This window comes from Phoenix dactylifera, chromosome 7 (genome assembly GCF_009389715.1).
Source record: "Phoenix dactylifera cultivar Barhee BC4 chromosome 7, palm_55x_up_171113_PBpolish2nd_filt_p, whole genome shotgun sequence".
Taxonomy (NCBI): Eukaryota; Viridiplantae; Streptophyta; class Magnoliopsida; order Arecales; family Arecaceae; genus Phoenix; species Phoenix dactylifera.
In genome coordinates this window covers 6,833,475-6,856,328 of record NC_052398.1, presented here as the reverse complement: position 1 = coordinate 6,856,328, position 22,854 = coordinate 6,833,475, and the positions used below count along the sequence as shown (strand labels likewise).

The window sequence follows — 22,854 nt, the reverse complement described above, 5'->3', positions numbered from 1 at the left end:
GTATTGCTTTTGTTTTTTAATCAAATCGAGTTTGAGCTTAGATATCAAAACTAGATCGCTCTTAAGTTGAATTTCGAGCTAAAGTATTTTGAATCGAGTTGAGCTTGAGTCTCTAGCTACTCGACCCAGCTCAGCTCGGTTCCATTACACCCTTACATTAGAAGATGCGACAAGCTTAGATGTTCAACCGCCAATCGTGTTTGTCGAATGCTTCACAACCAAATAGAAAAAGGTTCATCCCTAAAATGCATTGTTTGGCATTATGCCTCGATGCTCATAAGCGGAGTTGAACTAAGACTGGTCCTAAATTTTGAGCTTGTCAGCGGAGCAGGCGAGCCTGATTCGAGCTTGGTTGGGTTTGCGGGGTTAAGCCAACTGGACTGGCATCCCCGTATCAGTTGATCTGACCAGAATAGAGCCCGAAACCAGGCCTCGGTCCGACCTGATCCATTCCCCGCCGTAATTGTTTGATCTCTCCATCCTTCGCACTCGCCTCCGTTCTCTTTTCTTTCCTCTAACGCGAATCAGAGTCGACGGTAGACCCCAACAAAAGCCATATTAGAACCCTTCTACTCTCCTCCCCTGCCATTAGCCGTCAAGTTCAAGAATAGCGTCCTTTCTCCAATGGAACCCTCCGCCCTGTTCTCCTACTCCTTCAAACCGGATCTGCGCGCTGGAGCCTTCGCCCCGGCCTCTTACTCTCGCTCAGCTCACCAGCTCCAGGGACAGAAGCCTCTCTTCTTTCCCCTTCCGCACCCGTTTCCTGCCAGGATGAGGGGGCGACGCTTCGTGGCCCTTGTTCCGAGGGCCGCCTCTGAGGTGCTCGACGGTGGGCCGAGCCGAAGTGGAGGAGGAGGGCGGAGAGTCTACCGGCAGTCTCAGGCCGTGAGGGGTTTGCCCTCGGGGCCCGTGAAGGAGATTGCCTCCTTCGTTGCGCCGGCTGGAGCTTTTCTTGCTGTTACCTTCGGTATGCAATCCTTTTATCCTCCCAAGACCTTCCTTTCCCTGTCTTCCTTTTGCCCATCTTGCTGATATCATCTCCAAAAGCGGGGAGACCGCACGCAAAGTTCTTTATTAGCATAAAAATAGAAATATTATATCTAATAGCATCAGTTTTCTCTCCTTAGAAATCTGTGGTCAGTTTTGTTGGTGTTTCTTAAGTGGTTTTTAATATGTCTGAAACTCGGAAGAATCTGGAGTTTCTTCACTTGATGCCATTCTTAGTATCTGTGATATAAGTGTGCGGTAGTTGAAAATGTTAATCCTCCAATCTTATTGTTTTTGATTCTTTCTTGCGAATCTTACATGCCATGATACCTCTCCTTATGATTTCTTATCTTCTCAGCCTCCTTCACCAAAGTGAATGGAGTTAGTACTCTAGAATATCCTTCAATTGTCAACTAGCAGTTTAGGGTTTCAAGGCAGGCTGCTTACTTGCTCAGAGTTGCCTTTGCTAGGAATGTATCACCCCATCATAAAGGATTTGTTTTGGATTGAGTGCCAGTTGCAAAACATTCTTAACTGTAGCACCATGCCTATATTCACAGAGTCAATCCTGTATACATGGGAGAAGGCTTGTTGGTTAAGGTTCATTCTATACTAGAATAATCATCTTGTTTGAAATCGTAATTTTTTCAAAGTTCTTCATTTTATGTGGTGTTTGGGCTAGCTGGTTTGGGAACAATTAAACTCATGTTGAACCACGCACACATGTGTGCATACACGTACACCCATCATATTGTTTAAAATCAATCACCGTATATTTCTGTAATAATCTGGACTGGCTACTGATTTGCTTATTCAGCTGACAGTCTTATGGAAGGTGGTTGAAAGAGTACTTGTGCCAAAACCGAAGTATCCAACTTCTGCGGAGACAGGATCCTCTTTACCTGGAATAAAGTGGTCATTCGCACCAGGAACTAATTTGCCATCAGGTAATAGTCTCAAAATTGAAAGGGAATCCAGACAGAGGCTCAATGAATTTGCCAAAGAATTGAGGTCATTTAGAAGTGTTGACATGTCAGGTGAGTTGCCTAGACTTGTGCTACTTATATCATAAATTATTGATTCATTGTGTACTACTTTTGTATGTTTCCAGTCAAGTTTATGCCATTTGATAGGATGATTCTTTTGGATTGATAGCATGACCTATTTGTGATGATTGTTTAGCTATTTTGCATGCTACATTGGTTAATAATAAAACTTACTCTATTTATGTTGAACCTAATTTCTCTGTCATCTTTGTATAATTTATTTCTCCTTCTCTACGGAAAGAAATTATTCATTTTCTTTTTCACAAAGAGATTAGTGGAGCTTTACCAAGTTCATGCTTTTGATAGGTCGTAACTTTGGGGATGATGGGCTATTCTTCCTTGCTGAAGGCTTAGGCTACAATCAGGTTGGATCTTCTGTTTCTTGGTTATAGCCTTAAATTTTGTTTGGCTATTGTAAGTTACATCTTATGAGCTTAAAGAATAGGGAAATATTTGAAAGTTATATGGATGCGCTGTTAAATGGCTTGTTTGTAACTTGTATGCATCATGCTACCTAATTTCAGAATGCAGAGGAAGTAAACTTTTCTGGCAATGGGATAACAGCAGTTGGATTAAAAGCTTTTGATGGTATTCTTCAAACAAATATTGTATTAAAAACTTTGAACCTTTCTGGAAATGCCATTGGTGATGAAGGAGCTAAGGTCATTTCTTGCTCAAATTTTACTACCTATCATTATTAATATGCATTTTGAAATATATACTAGCTTGCTGAATTGCATGAGGTTGTTCAAACAGTTTTCATCATCTTTTAAGGCTGTACTTTTTTATGGTTATCTCTGGTGTAGAACTTGTAAAGCTCCGCAGCTGTTATATATGATCTTTTAGTAATGGTTTTCAAGTTACCTTGTTAATGAAGCACTAAAAAGATGAACAACAATGAAATTTGGTGGAATAATTCAAACGAATCCATCCTTACAGTCTCTTATAGAACGAAGTTTCCTTAAAACAATTGAAACAAAAAATCAAGGTTTGCAAAACTGGTATCGTGACCCATATCGGTCAGGTATCGGATCCATATGGTACCATACTATATTGTATCAAAACACGGTCGCGTAATGTCGCCGATCAAGAGACGACGAGAGTGAACAAGTGGAAAGAGATAAGTAGGTGGAGAGAGAAGGGGAGGAAGGATTTAATAAAAAAAGGGAGGCGAATCGAGGAGAGGAGGTCATTGACCGAGGGCAGGAGGTCATCGATTAAGGGTTGGAGGTCGTCAATCGAGGTTGGAGCTCATTAATTTGGGATGGTCTTCGTCGGTCAGGGGTCAAAGGTCATTAATCAAGGTCGAGGCTCATCGATCAAGATCAAAGATCGTCAATATAGGGCCGAATGCCATTGATCAAGGTCAGAGCTGTCGGCGAGGTCTTCCATGGTGTTGTTGCCCGAAGAGGTGGGGGGAGAGAAAAGAGAGCACGCCCATGAGAGATTAAACATCAGGAGGGGATCAGGGTTTTATAAATAAGCCAGTTGCAACCTTGGTAAACCGGGTCAAAACCGTCCATAACTAGGTGGAATTGGTCAGTCCAACTCGATTTGGTCTGCTTCCAATCAGTTCTAACTCTGTTTCATTTATGGTGGCTGTACTGTCCTTGTTCCTGGCTGTTTTGGTTCAGTGGGCTCCCAATTACCTGGTTTGCGATGGTTCAACAGACCTTGCATAAGACTAATTAGGGAGATTTCAAATTTTGGAGACATCAGAAGATTATACATGGAATCCACTTGAGACCGTTAGTGAAATTGCTTGTAGAAAGGATTGCATCTGTCAAAGTATCGAGGAAAGGTGATACTATGTATAGTCGAAGCCAACACTAGCTGCTGCTTGGTACAAGAGAACATGTTAGAGCTGCATCATGCTTGTCTTTAAAATATTTGTGCTAGAAGCTTTTATGATGGAGGTGGAAAGGGACTTGTTGACTAAAATCAAGTGGATACCAAGTTCTGGCGTCATCCTAAGCTTCCTTTAGATAATATAGAGAGAAATTTTTGATACTATTAGCTGGTGGGGTTATTGTCAAGCACGCCAAAAGGGAAATGGTTCCCTTGCAGGATTTATTTAGTGAGATGTGCGAGGAAACTTTTGAGCCTGCTAATGTATTCTTTGTGTGTCTCAGAAATGAGCTTTTAATTTACATTCTTGTTTGGCTATCTTGGCTGTGATATTTATTGTAAATACTTCATCATATTTCCTTCTCCTTTTTGAATATGATTTGCTTCTTCTTGAAGAATTAAATGATTTTGACTCCTTTGATTTAAATCTGTCATTATGTAAAAGATAAGCTATAGAACTGATGAGGCATTTTGACATTGTTGAATTGTTTGGTTTTTTATCATGCATTAAGGATTACCAATTTTTTGTCAATTCATTAATCAATCAGGAGAAACTTTAAAATCTGTACTTTGACCAGCTCTTCCAGCAGTTTATCTTTCAATTCTTATTTTTTACTTTTTTGCCCGTATATGTATTTTCCAGTTACAAACAATTGTACAGGAGTTGTAATATTTCTTGTAACTAAATTATCTATGTATCATTTTCTTCCGTTGTTGTTTGCTTAACTTATTAGTTACAAACTTACAATAGTTGCACAATGTATGATGTTACCCAACTTATCCATGATTTTTTGTTTTCAGAACTATGCCGTTAGCAATAGGTTATTTGCAGAAACTTTTGGTTTGTTGCTTGGCATCTGAGTAATAATTTTAATTACTGAGATTGATTGGATGATGTTTGCAGTGCCTTTCAGATATTTTAATGGGGAATGCAGGTATTCAAAAACTCCAGCTGAACAGTACTGGTCTAGGAGATGAGGTTACTTCGATTCAAGTTTTATAGTCATTCATCTTGATTAATGCTGCTTGTTGGTAAAATAGTGGTTAATGAATGGTGAAATTTTTATATGCTTGATACATTCTCTATGCAGGGAGCAAGGGCTATAGCAGAGATGCTGAAAAAGAACTCAACCTTGCGTGTTTTAGAACTTAACAACAACATGATTGACTACACTGTAAGTCATTGTTGTCGGTCATCTTTTTTTTTCGAAGATTTTTACTATGACCATGTCTAGCTGCAAACACATGTTTTGTTCTTATATTCTCTTTTATTTGTGAAACTGGAATAGGGGTTTGCAAGTCTTGCTGGAGCACTCCTTGAAAACAATGCAATTCGGTCAATACATCTCAAGTTAGTGATGTTATACACATATTTCTTATTTCTCTTCATTTAGTGCTTGCTTTCTTGCATATCGGCATCATTGTTGATCAGACTTCAACATGTTTATGGTAGTTTTTTTTAAATGTTTCTGGTAGTTCATACCTGTGTTCATTTGTTAATGCTTGCATGTGACTTTTAACTAGCGGCAACTATGGCGGTCCACTTGGTGCAGCAAGTCTAGCTAAAGGTATTGAAGGGAACAAGTCTTTAAGGGTATACTTTTGTCTCAAACTTTATGCGTCTTTCTCACTTTTGTTTCAAACTTTATGCATCTTCCTTTTTTGCGAATTATTGGAAAATCCCATGTTAACTTCTAGATGAACTGCAAAGATGTAACCAAATTTCTTGAAATGCTTATCCAATTTATATCATCAACCGATAGGTAGTTCTGCAAACAGCGAATCCATCTTGAAGGAGGCAAGCAAATGACTTGGACAATATCTTAATATACATATTCAGTATAGATAATTCGTAAAACAGATCATATATAGCATGGTCAAGACTTGGTGGTTATAGTTTTCGTTATACTCATATAACTGAAATAATGTTTTTTTAATTCAGTGAATGCTGCAAAACTACTATCTACTTCATGCACAATGGACAAGTGAAATTATCTTTTTGGGTTTAGAGCTTTTCTCTTGGACATCTTTCCCTCAAGATGCATATCTTGCACAAAAGCATACTCTTGTTCAAATTTCAACTTCACCATCCTCTTTTTACACAATATGACCTATATTGTTTGATTTGTTTCCTTTAGTTCTTAGAACCATGCATTCCAAACATTATCCTTTTATTTTTCTTCTGATAACACCTTTTAAATTCTATTTTACTGGTGTTTAAATGTGATGAATGACTCTAAATATTTGTAGTCAATTATTTTTGAAGTGTAATGAAATAGTAGTTCTGTAAATATGTGATGATTGATGATTCATATACAAGATAGGTATACACCCTAGATCAAATTCTGGTTTCAAGCCTAGATCTGGTTGTAGGGAGTAACATCGAATAGGTTGATTTATATTTAATAAATCCCTATTAAAATTTTGTTGGCGGTAAAGGTCTAGATAACTGATTTGTGGAAGAAGAAATGCAAGAAAGCTCCACCAAGGCCATCTTAAATTGTGAGGATACAATTGCAAGGAATTTGTGAGGAACTATCCCCTTTTTTTTCTGTATGCTTGCGTCAGATGACCTTAGATAGGAGTCACATATGATCGATTCAATGAAGGACCCTATATATGTAAGATAAGGATTGCTGGCTATGGCCTATGGGCATCTGTGATCTTCTACATGGTTGATGAGAATTCAGTGATAACTTTGAAATTCTATGGTTGATTTGGAAGTTTTCTCAGGGGCTTATTTGAATTACTAAGCAGGATTGAGGGAGCCTTTGCTGAAAGCTCAACCAATTGAAATATGCTTAGTGATCTGGTATTGTTACAAGAATTAGAAATGAACAAATAATATGTTAAACTCTTGTGCAGGCGCAGGTTTATAAACTGAGCTAGGCAAAAGTATGCGTTCTTTATCTCAGACTGTATCTAAAATTATTCTAATAGTTTACCCAAAGGAAGAATGCAAAAATGTGAGTGATGATATTGTACAGAATCTGAAGGTCGTCCTGTAAGTTTTTACAAGTCTAGAGGTTAAATTATTGATCAAGTTGGTAGGTGTTGATCCAAGGATTTCTAAATCTAATTCGGCTGTTTACTGGGTAATGCATAGTGATGGAATCCTGGAAGGGTCTTATCAAGATGTCCAGTAAAATACATGTGGTCTTATGTTTTTGATCAATTTAGAAAAGTTGAAGTTTGATATCCCATGATTTCAGAATCTTAATGTCAAATTTTCATCAAGTCACTGCCACCATTTCCTGCTTATTCAACATAAGTACCATCCACGTTATTTTTGTTCTTCTCCCTCTAAAATGTTGACTGGAATCTGATATTTAATCTTTACAAAGGCCTTTATGGATTTCTTTACACAAGTTGATGCCATTTTAATCAGTTTTTCATTATTGCATTCTTAGACGGTGTTCCTCATATTTCTAGCCTTGTTTCCATATGCATTCATATCCATATTATCAATTCATATCCATATATGCACTTAAGCCCTTTAGAAACACTTTTAAGCTTTAGTATCCACTAATGTTATCCATTAGGCATCTCGGGAATTCTGATTTGGGAAAAATGTTTCCTAAAGTCACAATTGCATGGAATTATCACATAATAATGTAGAGGAACCTTTGGTCAACTGTGTTGGTGCTTTACTTCCATTTCTGTTGGGTTATCTTTGGCTTTAAACTTTGGTTGGTGCTTCACTTTCATTTCTAATTCCTCTGTATTCCATATATTCTTTTTCAATTCTTCAGATCATTGTTTCGCATAATTTTCTGCCTTACCAATTTTTGCATTCAAACCTATTTCTATCTCATCAACTTAGGTGAAAAACCAATCACTGATTGTGGTATGAACATCACATATGGCTTTGAAAATCTCCTGGTTCTAAAGGTGAACTCACAAACAAGAGCGGCATGATCTTTGAAGCAGGATCAGAAGAGAGCAGTTTCCTACACACTGGATTATTAGGGATTTATAGAGAAGTTGGATAGATGTTATTTTACCAAGCTGAAGACCTAAACTTTAGCTGTCACTAGCTGCAGTTGTGTGATGGAATGAGATGAAAGTAAAAAAACATTGTCATATGCACTAGCTTGAGTAATATTTTGATGCCGCCTTCTAAATGATGGGAAGGAATGTCAACCAAAATATGATGAGGATTGCAAGCTTGGGGGTTTCTTTCAAAAACTACTCCTCTTGGACCTTCTGCCACAGAAAGAGTCAAGATATTCAGTAGCCATTTAGATATGAAAGGAAAGACTGCTAGGAATCGACAAAGCTAATCTTGCAGCAGATGGGACAAGTCTTTCAAGCTACACTTTTTTAAATACCAATCAGTGACAGCACACCAGCATGTTTGCTATTAGAGGAAAAGGGAATGCTATCAATTAAGAAAATGCAGATGCTGCTCTGATAGGGATTATTTATTAAGTGATCATTTTGTGATCTTTTTTGTTTTTATAACTTTCTAGATTCATTGAATGATATGAGAGATTGTGAATGCTTGCCGAGAAAACCAAGGATGATCATATAGGGGTTTCTGTTCTTTAGAAGATATTATTTTTTACTTGGATTTTTTTTTTCTTCTTCATCTCCACTCAATTAAGGAGGAGATCCGCAATTTTATTAATTAGCTATAGGAGCATCGCCACAAACAATTTATTTGATCAATGCAAATTAGCCATTTCTGCAATGATTTACTTTAAGCTTGTTATTTCTTTTGGTTTGACAAGGAAATAGAATTTGCTCTTTTGTTTAATTGATGACTTACATCGCAGAACATATTTCATGGCTGAAAGTGTTTTTTGCTACCAGGAACTTCATTTGCATGGGAATGATATTGGGAATGAGGGCATACGTGCGTTGATGTCGGGTTTATCTGCCCATAGAGGTCTACCTTTTACATTTTTATGGGTCAAGATTAATTGATATTTTGAACCTCTTACTCTATAGGTCTCTCCTGACCTTCTTTGTTTTGCAGGAAAAATAACACTTTTAGATATTGGCAACAATGACATTGGTTCCAAAGGTGCTTTCCACGTTGCTGAGTTTATCAAGAAAACCAAATCCTTGCTATGGTTGAACCTTTATATGAATGACATTGGCGACGAGGTACTGTTTCATGAGTTGATTTAGTAACACCTTGTAAGAAAGCACTGATTATGTATAGCCTTAGGGATTGGATGCATTTCATTTTGAGGAAACTAATTTAACCAGTTCATTTTAGAAGTTAGTTGGTTCCTACTGGTGAAAGAGAACTGCTTCAATGTTTTTGTGTGTATTTTTTTTTGTAAGAATTTGATCAGTGATATTCCAAATGCCTCAATGTATATCAGCATACACCAATGAAAATGTTGGATGTTTAGTCCTTTAACTGGTAGGAACCAACGTAAAATGCTTCAGCCTTGAATCACTCCGCATTGTCATCGCAATCTACATCATCCAAAATGCCTAAACTCATGTTTTCAGTTGTTATTAGAACTTGTTACCTATACATCAAATGCTCACAAGATGTATGGTTTTTCCACTTACGATAAATCATTTATTTTGGGCTGGGGTTGGGAGAATTGTAGCACCAGGATTTTGGCCCACGTCTTTTAAGATGTACAACTTGATGAATGATGTTGATCTTTGGTTTGGATCACCTACTGTGCATTTGGACTTCTGTGTAAATAATGCTTAACGTAGTAAAATAAGAGAACTGGTAACAAACTGTACATTTTCACTCTTTTTTGGTCGAAAAATTGTACCAAAAATCAACCTTCAAAGTCATGGGATGCTATATTGAGTTTATGTTTATTTGAAATATATGTTGGATATGAAAATTGTCTTTGTTATTTTGTGATGCATAACACATATCTTCAACAGGGAGCTGAAAGAATTGCAGATGCTTTGAAGCTGAACCGAACAATAACTACCGTAGATTTGGTAAGATTGGAAAGCCCCCTCCAATCAGTCTTGTGTTCCTTAGTATTCTCATAAACTTTTCATATCTTGGTAAAATGAATTGGTTTGCTTAGTATTACAGATTTCTGTATCAGCTGTTTGATCCATCTCAAATTGCTGATATATTATCCTTTCTTTTCTGTTCCACCTTTAAGCCGCCACAATCGTTACTGTGCTTCTCTACATCATTTTTCTGCAATTTGATCAAATCATACTCATGCACAGATGGTGTTCAAAAAATATTTTGGTTTTGTTTATATGGCGGTTTGTTCATTTCTCCAAATACTTCAAAAAATTTTTTGTAACTATTTTTATTTACCACATATTGTACTGATCAAACTTGAAAACTTCTACTTGACACATTGATAGTGCTTGAGGTGTTTTTTTTTTCTTTTTCCACAAAGCACTACTTTGAGGACCAGTACCAGATAGAACTTAAAGCACACTTATATTGCAAAATACCTCTAGTATATTTAAGCAATACAACTGTTTATGTACGGTCTTTTGTGCTTTCTTGTATCCTTGATCTCGGGGGCACCAATGTGGTTTATGGAGTGTCATGTTTCATGTTAATATACTTTAAAACAGAGGAGAGTATGGTGCCTACTATTTCTATTTCTAAAAGTGTCCTTTAGTTCTCTTAGCAAGTCCAAAAATAAAGTCTGATTTTGAAATGATTCATGATATGATTTGTGTTCGTGCTTGGGTATTCCCCACAAGCTAAGCACTTTGCTTCATATGATTTTGGTGAGACATGGACAAGTGTTGACATCACTGACAAGTGAAGTGACATGAGACTCAGTTATTGTGGGAAAAAATCGACAGTAGTTGTCCAGTTTATGGTTCATGTCTCATGGTAAAGTTGAATAAAATTGGTAATTTGGTATAATACTTGTGTACTAGACAGTTTTGAAGCAGAGTTTGAGACATCTAGCCTTCTGAAAGTGAGCACGTGTTTTTGTTGATATAAAAACCAGTTGCATTTTTGATTTCCATAATGATGATTCTCCTATGTATTGGCATGTGCAAAGAACAAACTGAAATCAAATGTTATCCTGGAAGAAAGTTATGGAAAAATTTTAAGTTAGGGAAATGCTACATGCCCTTGTAGGTGAATAACACCTTCTGGATTGTACAGCATATTTGTCAAAATATTGTATCAGTCTCACATGGTTTTCTTGGTGGATCCATGCATCATAATTGTGAGGCACATGTCACCCATGTGTTATCAATCTTTATTTGCATATAGTTTTAGCATGACTCTTTATGAATGTGCACGTCTCAAGTCATCGTATAGTTCTGTGGGTGCTTGTGGGGGAGAGATTGGATGGGAAAACTCAGTTTACTTGTGTATCATATTTATTCCAATACTCAGTTTACTTGTATATCATGTTTATTCCCATTCTCAGTTTACTTGTTTATCATGTTTATTTCCGTATCTTCTTGTATTTCCGTTTTTTTCATGATTGTTCCTGTTAAAAAAATAGGAATTTAATTGGTATTCTTCAATTACATACGCACTTGTTTCTTTCTCTGAAGTTTTTCACATTTTCAGGGTGGTAACAACATTCATGCAAGTGGTGCGAGTGCGATAGCTAGTGTTCTGAAAGATAATTCAACCATCACAACAGTGAGCCATTATCATGTGGATGTTTTTGTACCTAAGCTCCTTATTTAATGGCCAAGTCTGATGTTATTATTTTCTCAGTTGGAATTAGGCTACAACCCAATAGGACCTGATGGGGCAAAGGCTCTATGTGAAGTTCTCAAGTTCCATGGGAAGATAGAGACACTAAAGCTTGGTTGGTGTCAGGTAACATGTGCTTTTAATGCTCTCTCATTTTATTGAAGTTTTTCTCCTACATTACTCCCTGGATTGTTTTGCAGATAGGACCAAAGGGTGCTGAGTATATTGCCGATTGTTTGAAGTACAATACCACACTATCTACTTTGGACCTGCGGGCAAATGGACTTGGAGATGATGTACTGATCAATGCTTTATACATGCATAAGTGACTGTGTTTATAAATTGTGTGCTTGTCTCATGGATTTTACTTTGTTTTAGGGTGCAATATGCTTGGCTCGCAGCTTGAAGATTGTCAACGAAGCTCTGACATCACTTGATTTAGGTTTCAATGAGATAAGAGTATGTTAATTGGCTACCATGCTTTTGAAACTTGCAGCCAGGCTTGCTCACATTGCTAGCATCTCTACAATATGAAAATCTTCTGCATGTGGAAACAGGACAAAGGAGCATTTGCTCTCGCACAAGCACTCAAAGCAAATGAAGATCTTGCTGTCACATCCTTGAACCTTGCAAGCAATTTCCTTACCAAATACGGACAGGTTATAATTGTTTTTTTTCTCTAGCCTTGTGAATCTTTAGAACTTGTAGTCATGTAGTATATGAATCAACACAGGTTGCTTTGACGGAGGCTCAAGACCATGTTTATGAAATGAGCGAGAAGGAAATCAACATTTACTTTTAGCCTTCATTTACTTGGCACGCCCAATTTGACTGCCTCGTATTCTTTCTTCCTGTCCCACATGGATGCATGAACATATGTAAGGCTTACTGCATTACTAGTTTATATGGTTTCACTCCGAGTAAGTGCATCTGATGAGGTATTTATCAGTTCAATTAAATTCTTTAGAGAAGCAAGTGGGGGAGTTGGGCAGAGCATGCAGCATGATAGCTGAAGAAAATTTTGATTTGTTTAGTTTATATCAGCATCTGCCTCTAGACAGTGCCAATGCATGTGTACTATGTCTTTCTGAAATTTTAGTTTCATAATTTTGTAAAATTTACATATTTGGATTGTTTTAATAATTGATAATAAATCATTCTTTTGTAGTTTCTTACTTTATTGTGTGGGTTGTTCCTATTCTTCGGGTTGAATCTGCTTATAGAAAAGTTAATCCAATGGTGCTCATCCCTTAAGCTGCTTATAGAAAACTTATAGTTAAATCCTATTTAAAATTTGTATAAACTTTGTGGCCCTGGACTGTGTGGAGACTTCTTGTTTACTCTATGACTGGAATTCCAGGGATGCTTCTCTTCGTGTTTTAAACCGATCCGACGAATTGGTTTGAAATCACGACAACAGGTATCTGGGTCTCGTTGAAAGCCCGTTCATATTCTCTGTCTCGTACTTGAACTCATAAAGTCAGGCATGGGACAAAGGTTTATAAATCCATCACAGCAGATATCTGGGTCGATCGAACGATCTCTCTCATAGAAGCCCTCTCTGTATTCTATCCTTGGTTTGTCAGTGGATCGGGCACTGTCTCAGAAGAACTAATTTAAGTTAGGCATGGACGAAATTTTGATCTAGTAATGGGATGCACATATATTTTGGTTGCGTTTGGAAGTGGAATAAAAAAAATTGGAATAGTGATTTTGTGGGAAAAAAAAGGTTGGGTAAATTATTCCCAAGTACTCCTGGATATGGTGGAGAACTTATATTATATTAATTTTCTGAAATACAAATTCTTATGACAGCTTGTGTCATTTGATTTCAATACGTTGCATGCTAGCATCAAGAAAGCCCTGAACCCTCCACCAACTCTCCACCTGAAAAAATCCATTATTTCCAAAAAAATTGCAGCATGATTCAAACCCATAATTACCTTCTCCCACCAACCAATGGTGATGCAACCAGTTGATACGCCAGTAACAGGGATTAAATAAACACCAAAACAGAGAGATTCACATGATTGTGCCGATGCCCGAAGTTTAAAACATACATGATGACAGTCAGAGCTGCTTCCTAGATTTATTTCAATGAGAAAGGTCTTTAGGAAATAATAACGGCTAGATATCCTGCTATGCTGGCTTTACTTGCGATACGGGTCTAAACTCGACAAGTACATCCAGGTTCAAGTTGGTAGTAGCCTTTTGGCCTTAGGGCACGGGTAGATTGGGATGAAGCTTTGCGGTGTCCATTATGTGCATACCAAAAATTCATTGAACCCACAAATATTGGTGCAACAAATCCAATAATTGTACCAATCTCTTTATAGCAGGTGGTAAGAGAACTGTTCTTGTGCATGTAAGGGAGCCCCATAATTCATAATTTATGGACATCATGCATGTTTGAGTAATGCAATCAAGTCTCGCTGACTATTCGATCAGTAATACTTGTTCATAATACCCCTTCCCTCGCCTTGATTTTAAAAAAAAGAGAAGGGGGAATTTTAGAAACCTTTATATCCATATGCTTCTCCTAATTAATTTTACAATAACCCAATTTTGCTTCTATTGAACAAATCAAAAATTCAAAGTGTACATTGAACAAGAATCAGGGAAATGGAACACATCTGAATAGGAAAAAAACAGCTCTCTCTCTCTCTATATACATATATATGTTGTGGGGTAGTGAGGAAGACAGCACTCAATTACGTTCTATCCTAGGATGTCCCTTTTTTTTTTTGGGTCAGATGTCCATGTCTAACCCGACCCGTCTGATCTCCAGCTTGTCACAAGGTCGGAGGCTGACGGTAAATCTGAACCGGGAGAAAAAAAGGAAAACAAAACAAATGTCGGGCGTCTGACCGGAGGAAAAGGGCCCCACTTTCATCACACGTAACGGTCCATAAGGGCATTCTCGGCATGTCAGATAAAAAAATTTAAAAAGTGATACTGGAGTGCCAGTTTTATACGGCATTCGTTCTGTACGACGCCGGAAATCTCCGCACCACTGCGGGCGCCGACGAGCCCTAACGCGAAGAACAAGAAAGCGGGGCGATCGCGATGCAAGAAATCTTCGGATCGGTTCGCAGGTCTCTGGTCTTCCGACCAAACCCTAATGGCGACGAGGCCGCCGATGGTGGCGGTGGGGTCGGTGGCATCGTGGAAAAGATCGGTTTTTGTCTCAGAAAATCGAGAGTTGGGTTGGGTTTAGGGCTAGGGTTCCTCCACAAGGCCCCACCCTTAACTCCGGGGTCTCCGATCGCCGCCGAGGACGGCGCCCCTCCCATCCGGTGGAGGAAGGGCGAACTCATTGGCTGCGGTGCCTTTGGCCAGGTGTACATGGGTATGAATCTCGATTCTGGAGAGCTACTCGCCGTGAAACAGGTCTTCATTTTGTTTTAAATCTTTTTTCTGGGTTTGGGTTGGGGTTAGGGTTAAAGATTTGATCTTTGTTGATCCGGGTTGCTGACTGTGGATTGGTTTCTGGTTTGTAGGTTTTGATCGGGAAGAACAATGCTTCCAGGGAGAAAGCTCAAGTTAGGATCGTTTCCCTTGTTTCTTTACTATTTTGATTTTGTTTATTTATTTAATTTTTGAATCACACCATAAGTTGTTCTTTCGTATATAGAAGTGTTGGTTTGTACTTGCTTTCGTAATGCTATCCTTTAAATAAATGTGTAGGCTCATATAAGGGAGCTTGAGGAAGAAGTTAAGCTTTTAAAGAAGCTTTCTCACCGGAATATTGTTGTAAGTGGAGCAGATCGCCTTTTTCTCATGAAATGTTTTATCTGTTCTCTTAGCTGATTTCACCTAAATTTTTATCTGGGGTCTTGAACAGAGATACTTGGGAACTGTTAGGGAGGAGGAGACCTTAAATATTCTCTTGGAATTTGTGCCAGGTGGATCAATTTCATCACTGCTTGGGAAATTTGGGTCCTTTCCTGAAGCTGTAAGTGACTGTTTTTCGTTCATACTTCAATTGTCATATGTGGAATGTCAGTAACTTCCTCTTTTAAACAGGTTATTAGAATGTATACAAAGCAGCTGTTGCAGGGCCTTGAGTATCTTCATCGTAATGGAATCATACATAGGGACATAAAGGCATGCCCATTTCCCAACATAGTTCCTTGTGGCTTTGTTGTTCTGTTTATTATTCTCACTGAAAATAGAAAATTGTTTGGATTTTGTCCAATTTCAGGGTGCAAATATACTTGTTGATAACAATGGGTGCATTAAACTTGCTGACTTTGGGGCATCTAAGCAAGTTGCTAAGCTGGTATGGGAGCAAAAGAAGTATTGCCTTTTTGCCTATTTTAATAATTTACTAGACCATACTGACTTCTGAGGAGTTTACTGTGGTAGGTTCAATGCACAAGCCTGTTTCTTAGGAATGATGTGAATTCTTAGATATCGATCCAAGTTGCTAGCACAACTGATCACCATTGACTTTCCAGATGATCTCCTTTGACTTTTGAGCCGTCCAGATAGTTGGATTTGACCCTTTCATGTGGCACTAAATAAGAGTATATAGAATCTATTCATAGTCTTGGAAGCTTGATCAATTTTGTGTGCTATTGACTCATATAATGTATGAATATTTGTCATCATATATGGTCCAGCATGATCAAAGTTTATCAGAATTGGTCCCACGTGTGAGATTTATGCCAGACATACTATTTTACTTGACAAATTCTGGGGGTTGAATCACATTTATGTTTGTCCCAATTTTGCTCTAGACTAGGCAATTCGAACTAATTTGACAGTTATGCTAGATATACTCGGTTGCAATTGTGCCAAAGTAGTATCTGGCTGAAACAGTTCTCCATTGGCCCAGAATCTAGGTCTTAATCAACTCCAAATTGGATAAGGCTCTTGCTACTTCTGACAACTCAATTACAGCCTTAAAAGAAAAAGAGGGGGGAGGCAAACACCTTTCTTTAGCCAAAAAGTGCAGATTCTTTCTTATTTTTACCTTTTCCCCAAATGCGTAGGAACTTTATGATGGCTTTTGGGCGTCACATCCAGTAGTTGGTGACATATATAATTTACAAGTTAAAGTTATTTTTTCATGGGATGAAAACTAATCAATAATAATAAATAAGCTGAATGGCAGACTGATGCTTTATTCTGCAGTATATTCACTCAATTCTACTGGAAAAGTCAAATCCTGCTGAACGCACATATTGTAACTCTGGAGCTTTGCAATGCTCTTTTTTGAGGTTTAGTAGCCTCCTGGAAGTTTGCTATGCTAATTAAATATTAACATATTCTCAGTTTTTTTTTTTTTTTGGAATCTGCAATTTCGTTGTGGAGTTGTGCAGAAACTTTAATACTGCTAAGTTTAATTTTAGTGGATGTCCTTGTATTCTTAAACTTTGATTGGGGTTTATATGTTAACGTCCTTTGTTTGTATTCCTGTCTCTTGATGGTGCTGTATGAAAATATACAAATTTTTAATCAAGGAGGGTTTATTTTTGGATAATGGCCACCCTGTCCATATGAGCCTTTCCTGTCAACTTCTAATAGAGATGGGCCTAATGGTCATATGGTGCAGAAGCAAATAATGTGTAACTGGGTTATGTTTTGAATCATTGTCATCTTTTACTGATATTTACTATTAATGCACTTAATGCTTAAAAAAGGAATATGTTTTACCACTTATGTACTGTTTATTTTTTTTCCGTTTCGTTCTTTTCATACTTTTCTTTTTTGAAGCATTTATAAGTATATAAGCCTTTGAACTTGTTAGGCAACCATCACTGCTGCCAAGTCAATGAAAGGTACTCCTTATTGGATGGCACCAGAAGTGATTGTTCAAAGTGGGCATAGCTTGTAAGCATCCAAATCCTTTCTGTATTTTTAACTATTTCTGGAACATTATATTCTTTCTTTCTATTTAATGATGTACTCTTGGATTTTGAACTTGCAACTTATTTTCTGCCTATCATTTATATTTTATTTGTGGCATCTTGCTTTACTAATCGATGGTTATATTTCCATTTATTTTTTGAAATATTTTTTCATGCTTCTGGGAAATCGTAGATATCTGCAAAGTGAACAAGACATCAAATGGACTTTCTATGCTTCTATGTCATTCAACCATCTTGTTTTCTGATTTTTTTCATGAAGAAGTATGTTGTGACTCCATATTGGTTATATGATTGTTCCTTAGTTGTCCCAGTAAATGTTTCTATTCGATTACAATCTGAGAATGAAAATTGATCCTGTCTGGGATAACAAGAAAAAGGAGATCATTACTCATAGATTATCCCTCTTGCAGTGCAAGAAGATTTGTTTGATGTTGATATTCCCTAATAATTCTATTGCATAATTCAAAAGCTATGACAATGCAGCCTAAGAGATGTTGAACTTTCCTGTGCATTTACGCTATCCTAAAGTTTATTAGAGGAACTTTAGATGTCTAGTACGTAGTTATACTTCCCTTTTGCTTGATTCAACATTACAAAAAAATTTCATGGCTTTAGGCAATAAGGTCTTGCCTCTTTTTAGGGAATATCACTATCCTAAAGTTTGTACGATTCCAAAATGTCAGTTGAGATAATTGGGGGGGCAACCTACCTCTTTTTTTTGCTATACTTTTTTTAAGGCATCTGTAATTGTTGCACCAAGAGAAGAATTTCATTGATAAGGGAGATGGAAGCTGTCTATTTCCCTCATATCATATTACGATGATGTTGTGATTCAATATGTAGGTCAAACATAAAGGATACTGATTTATATTGATAAAATATCACACCTGGTTTATAGCTCAAGAATTCTTGATATTTTTTCCTTCTTTCCATTACAGTCCATTTCTGCTGATTTTTTGAGCATATCTTGTACTTCCAGACACATTAAGTTTCATTTTGGCTATTGATCATTATAGATTGCTTTATCATGCACACAGTTTTATGGACAGCCTTCCTGCTTCTGTAACTTATTTTGGTGCAATTCTGTGTAAATTCTTCCAGCTCTGCTGACATTTGGAGTGTTGGTTGTACCATTATTGAGATGGCCACTGGCAAGCCTCCTTGGAGCCAGCAATACCAGGAGGTTAATATCTCTCTCTCTTTCTCCCCCTCTCACCCCCTCTCCTCTCCCTCCTCTGTAGAATTTTATCAGGTCTGCAATAAATTTATAAATAAATATTCAGTTGCCAAACGTTCAAATTTTGTTCAGGTTGCAGCTTTATTTCATGTTGGCACAACAAAGTCACACCCACCAATTCCAGAGCATCTTTCTTTAGAGGCCAAGGATTTTCTTTTGAAATGCTTACAAGAGTATGTACTGCTGTTTCTTTTTTATTTGGTTTGTTTATGCCAAAGTGTGCCTATCTGATGGTAGGCATGTCACATAGGCGGTTAGTTCACTTTTGACAAGCACTGCTAGAAATATTGTAGTAGTTGTAAATAACTATTGTCAACTCTTATTAAATAATGTTCAAGTGGATATATACTCATTCTCCTCATTGATTATGTCCTGTGACCGGGAAAGCTTGCACCCGGAATCCAGTCTAATGGCTAATATCCTGATATACATACGTCCAGACCTAGCTACTATTGTTGTTAAATTTTTTTTTTCCATTAGACATGTTTAGAGAAAATTGTTTTCCATCCGTCTCTTCTTAGATTGTGAGTGACCCAAGCTGATGGTAGTTATCCATTTTCACCATAAATTTGGTTATAGTCAAAGCCATTTCCATCCAGCTTTCACACGAACCCAAGCCAGCAGTTGTCACAAAGTCAATATCATAGGGATTACGGAGGGCCTATTTTGAATGTTTGAAGACTAATAACTCAATGGATTATACATACAAATGTAGGTGCTTGATATTTCTGAAGGGTCTGTATTGTGTTCCATCTCTCTCATTTACCCAGTCCCAACTGACCATATCAGGTGGTGAGCACCTGTGCTCACTGTGAAGTTTGAGTATAATGGAGACTGTTCCAGATCAGCTTTGTGCCCTAAACCTGATATATCCTGCACCTTATGGACCTCCTTTAATATGCTGACCTGATAACTGCTGCTGCTTTTTCCTCCTGCAATTTGTTATTGACAAAGTTCAATGAATATTTCTGAAATTGCTATTTAAAAAGCTCAAAAGCTCAAAGTTCAATATGCTGCCTTTTGGGTTATACTTTATTTTTCTTATGCTGTCTCTGAAGTCTGAGGACAGGCATTGCATTGTTTCCAGGGAACCAAACTTGAGGCCGAGTGCTTCTGATTTGCTGCAGGTAATACCGACTTTTGTTTCAAATTAACAGATCATGGAAGAATTGATTAATGATATTTAATCATCATCCTGATGACCAGATATCTCCATTATGGTGGAAAGTTCAACTCATATCTTGTATTATTCCTTGAAATTTTCTGTGCAGCATCCCTTTGTTACAGGGGAATTTCATGATCCGCATCCATTATATCATTCTTCAGTTAAGGTCAGCCTACCCACTACAAATTGGTTATGTTTTTCATCATTCGGTTCATATATAAGTATTCCTCTCCCTGATAACGGTCTCATGGCAGGAACCCTCCAAAACTGTGGTTCCATCATCGAAAGTGCAGATGGATAGCTTGTGAGGAATATTTTCATGATATTTGTATTTTTTAAATTGTCTCTGTTATGCATTGGTGACTTGAGAAAGCTCTTCTGCTACATTCTTAATCTGACACCTTGTATTATGTGCAGAGGCTTGAACAATGTGAAGCATGCATGTGGCAGTGGCTCCACCATGAATCCTGAGAAGGCCTCAACAGTAAGACCTAGCTGGAAGGCAAGTACTGATGATGAGATGTGCCGGTTTGATGATGGAGATGATTTTCCAGTGGTTGGATCGGTAAGATTTTCATTTCTCTATGAGTAACTTACTTATACCATCTTAAAAGAGATTGCATTAATTTTGACCTTATTGGGTGTATTCGTACACACATTGTATGAAGCACCTGCTTTCAGCACACACACAAAAAAAAAAAGAAAAAAAAAAAAGAAAGAAGAGAGATTGCATTAATGTACATTATACTGCTTGCTGAAGTTAAGTGACAAATCTGCACTCATTTATTGATTTCAGAGCTTTAATCCAATGTCGGAGCCATTTGATGACTGGCCGTGCAAGTTTGACTTCAGTCCAGAACAACGAATCATGCACTCAGACGACTTGGGCATGCCGACTAATGGTGCTTCTGGTGGTGGTCAGGAAGGGGAAAATGGTTTTACGTTCCCTTGTGAGCAAGTATGTGAAGATGATGAAGTCACAGAGACAAAAATTAAGGCTTTCCTGGATGAGAAGGTTTGTATTAACAGTTCTTGTGCTTAAAAATGACTTATTATTTGATTTATCCATATAATGCATATGAACAAAGACTAGCAAGCAGTTTTATTATCAAAGCCTTCTCATATACTTAAAATAATGTGCTTTGGTTATGTATAACTTGCAACTGACATGTAATTGAACTTCCATCCATCTCAGGCCCTTGATCTGAAGAAGCTGCAGGACCCTTTATATGAAGAGTTCTACAACACCTTGAACGCTGCAAATTCTCAAGGAGTTGGGAGTACATGCAAGGAAAACATCAAAAATAATTCAAGATTACCACCCAAAAGCAAGTCATCACCCAACAAAGTAATATATGGGGCATCTTCCCCATGGGCTGATACCATGAAGAAAATTACCCCTGGGAACTGCAGTAGGCGAGTCTCAAGCAGCGGCGAGGAGAATAATCAGATTCCGAGAGAAATCCCTTCTCCTCAGCTTAACGAGCGGGGGGTAGGTCTTCTTCAAGATGCTCACCAAGAACCAACCAGCCTAAGGTTTGTTAAACAATCTTATATTCCAATGTGAACTATAAGGGAAGCAAGGATATTTATGTTTGACTGGCCCTTTAGGTCATTGTAATATATTGGAGAAAATCTTTCACCTTTCCTTTTCCCCTAGCATGTACATATTGTTTTTCTTTCTCATCTGATCTGCAATAACGTTTTGGGAACAGCAATGCAAGCTTTTCCGAGAGACGGAGGAAGTGGAAAGAAGAGTTGGATCAGGAGCTTGAGAGGGAAAGAGGTAATTATTTAAGCTTCACAAGCCAATCTTGGTATTTGCATTACTTATCTTCTTCTTATTTCATCAATGGCTCTGCTTGCAGAGGTGATGCGCCAGGCAGCAGGTCTTGTTGGGAAGATATCTCCGAAGGACAGAGGCCTAAATCAAAAGAGAGACCGCTTGCCACCCACATCTCCGGCCAAATAAGTGTACAAACCTACTGACCCTTTTAGCTAATCCTACTCTCTGCTGCTCATCTGGTCATCGATCAATATAAAACACATGGTGGCAAATGCAAAAAGGTTTTCATCATTGATTGGTCCTACTAATATGACCTGCCACCCTTGGTACGTGGAAGCAAGATATAATAGCCCTGACGGCTAGCGGTTTTTGCTGGTTTGAGCATGACCAAAACAAAAAAAAAAAAAAACAACATCATGTTGATCTGTCGATCCCCAAATGTGATACAAGGAAGGATGATGTTATGTTTGTTTTGCAAAGCAATCGGCATGTTAGCAAATTGATGTTGTATCATGTTTGGCTTATGCTAATGCCATCTGAGATGCTTGTTACGGGTTCTAAATGGAGACTGATTTTTCTCCCTTTTTTTTTAAAAAAAAAAAAGACTGTAAAACGTTCTATAAAATAAATATATTAGAAATTTATTGCAAAAGAAAACAAAAATTAAGGTAATATTGAAAACAAAATTAGCTTAATGGTGGTACCCCTCTGCTTATAAACTGGTCTCGAAGTGTTTTAGCTAAAAAAGCTGAGCAACCCTTCCAAACATTTTGATCTGATGTGATTCAGCGTTTGAGGTGAATGAATTCTCTAGCTGAGGAGTTCCGTAGCAACTCTTGCGATCCCACACGGTCTTTGTTGCCTTCTTCTCAGCCTGGACATTGGGGTGCGTTAAATTTGCCTGATGGTGTTTCCTCTCTGTAGCCATTTCTTGGTTGAGAGGTCTACTTTGTTGGAGTTGTTCATGAAGGCTGCGCTGGAGCAAGCTTTGTCATCCGAGACTATTTTGAGGCTGGATTCTGCGCTGGAACAGCTTGCAGTCCACACCATTATAATGTAATTACTGTATGTCTGTAAGGTGACTCCTCAACTTGGATCGATGTAAAAGATAGTAGCAGGCATCAATATCTCATGGATATCAAGTGCATCAAAGCTTCCATGCACACCACCCACATTTTAAGAGAAGGAATCAAGATGACATATGGATGATTCCTTGTTTGTCTTTTGGTATCTTCCTTTGTTGAGTCTACAATTTTGCGGTGGCTTTGCCTCCCTC

At 37.8% G+C, this 22,854-nt stretch overlaps 2 protein-coding genes across 4 annotated transcripts; both read left to right on the top strand.

Annotated features, from left to right (window-relative positions):
- The first annotated feature begins 503 nt into the window (after nucleotides 1–503).
- On the top strand, nucleotides 504–12,689 carry LOC120111328 (NLR family CARD domain-containing protein 3-like). Of its 3 annotated transcripts, XR_005512504.1 has the most exons (18): nucleotides 504–967; nucleotides 1,812–2,024; nucleotides 2,340–2,398; nucleotides 2,558–2,695; nucleotides 4,786–4,860; nucleotides 4,973–5,056; nucleotides 5,171–5,232; nucleotides 5,406–5,475; nucleotides 8,697–8,772; nucleotides 8,863–8,993; nucleotides 9,750–9,809; nucleotides 11,383–11,457; nucleotides 11,536–11,640; nucleotides 11,715–11,810; nucleotides 11,893–11,973; nucleotides 12,072–12,173; nucleotides 12,248–12,392; nucleotides 12,482–12,689. XR_005512504.1 is itself a non-coding variant. In XM_039128134.1 (17 exons), exons 1-17 carry the CDS (start codon nucleotides 625–627, stop codon nucleotides 12,314–12,316), a joined length of 1,839 nt encoding a protein of 612 aa, XP_038984062.1. In that variant the 5' UTR covers nucleotides 504–624; the 3' UTR covers nucleotides 12,317–12,689. The 3 variants fall into 3 exon arrangements, 2 of the variants coding, with proteins under 2 accessions (XP_038984062.1, XP_038984063.1); XM_039128134.1 differs by having other exon boundaries at nucleotides 12,248–12,689; XM_039128135.1 differs by having other exon boundaries at nucleotides 784–967; nucleotides 1,805–2,024; nucleotides 12,248–12,689.
- Nucleotides 12,690–14,507: 1,818 nt separating this feature from the next.
- LOC120111327 (mitogen-activated protein kinase kinase kinase NPK1-like) lies at nucleotides 14,508–22,077 on the top strand. The gene is made up of 17 exons (XM_039128132.1): nucleotides 14,508–14,904; nucleotides 15,015–15,056; nucleotides 15,202–15,267; nucleotides 15,359–15,469; nucleotides 15,541–15,621; nucleotides 15,719–15,796; nucleotides 17,270–17,352; nucleotides 18,492–18,573; nucleotides 18,700–18,800; nucleotides 19,715–19,754; nucleotides 19,899–19,958; nucleotides 20,047–20,096; nucleotides 20,210–20,357; nucleotides 20,589–20,807; nucleotides 20,988–21,328; nucleotides 21,508–21,578; nucleotides 21,661–22,077. The coding sequence occupies exons 1-17, from the start codon at nucleotides 14,581–14,583 to the stop codon at nucleotides 21,762–21,764; spliced, it is 2,001 nt and encodes a 666-aa protein (XP_038984060.1). The 5' UTR covers nucleotides 14,508–14,580; the 3' UTR covers nucleotides 21,765–22,077.
- The last annotated feature ends 777 nt before the right edge of the window (nucleotides 22,078–22,854 follow it).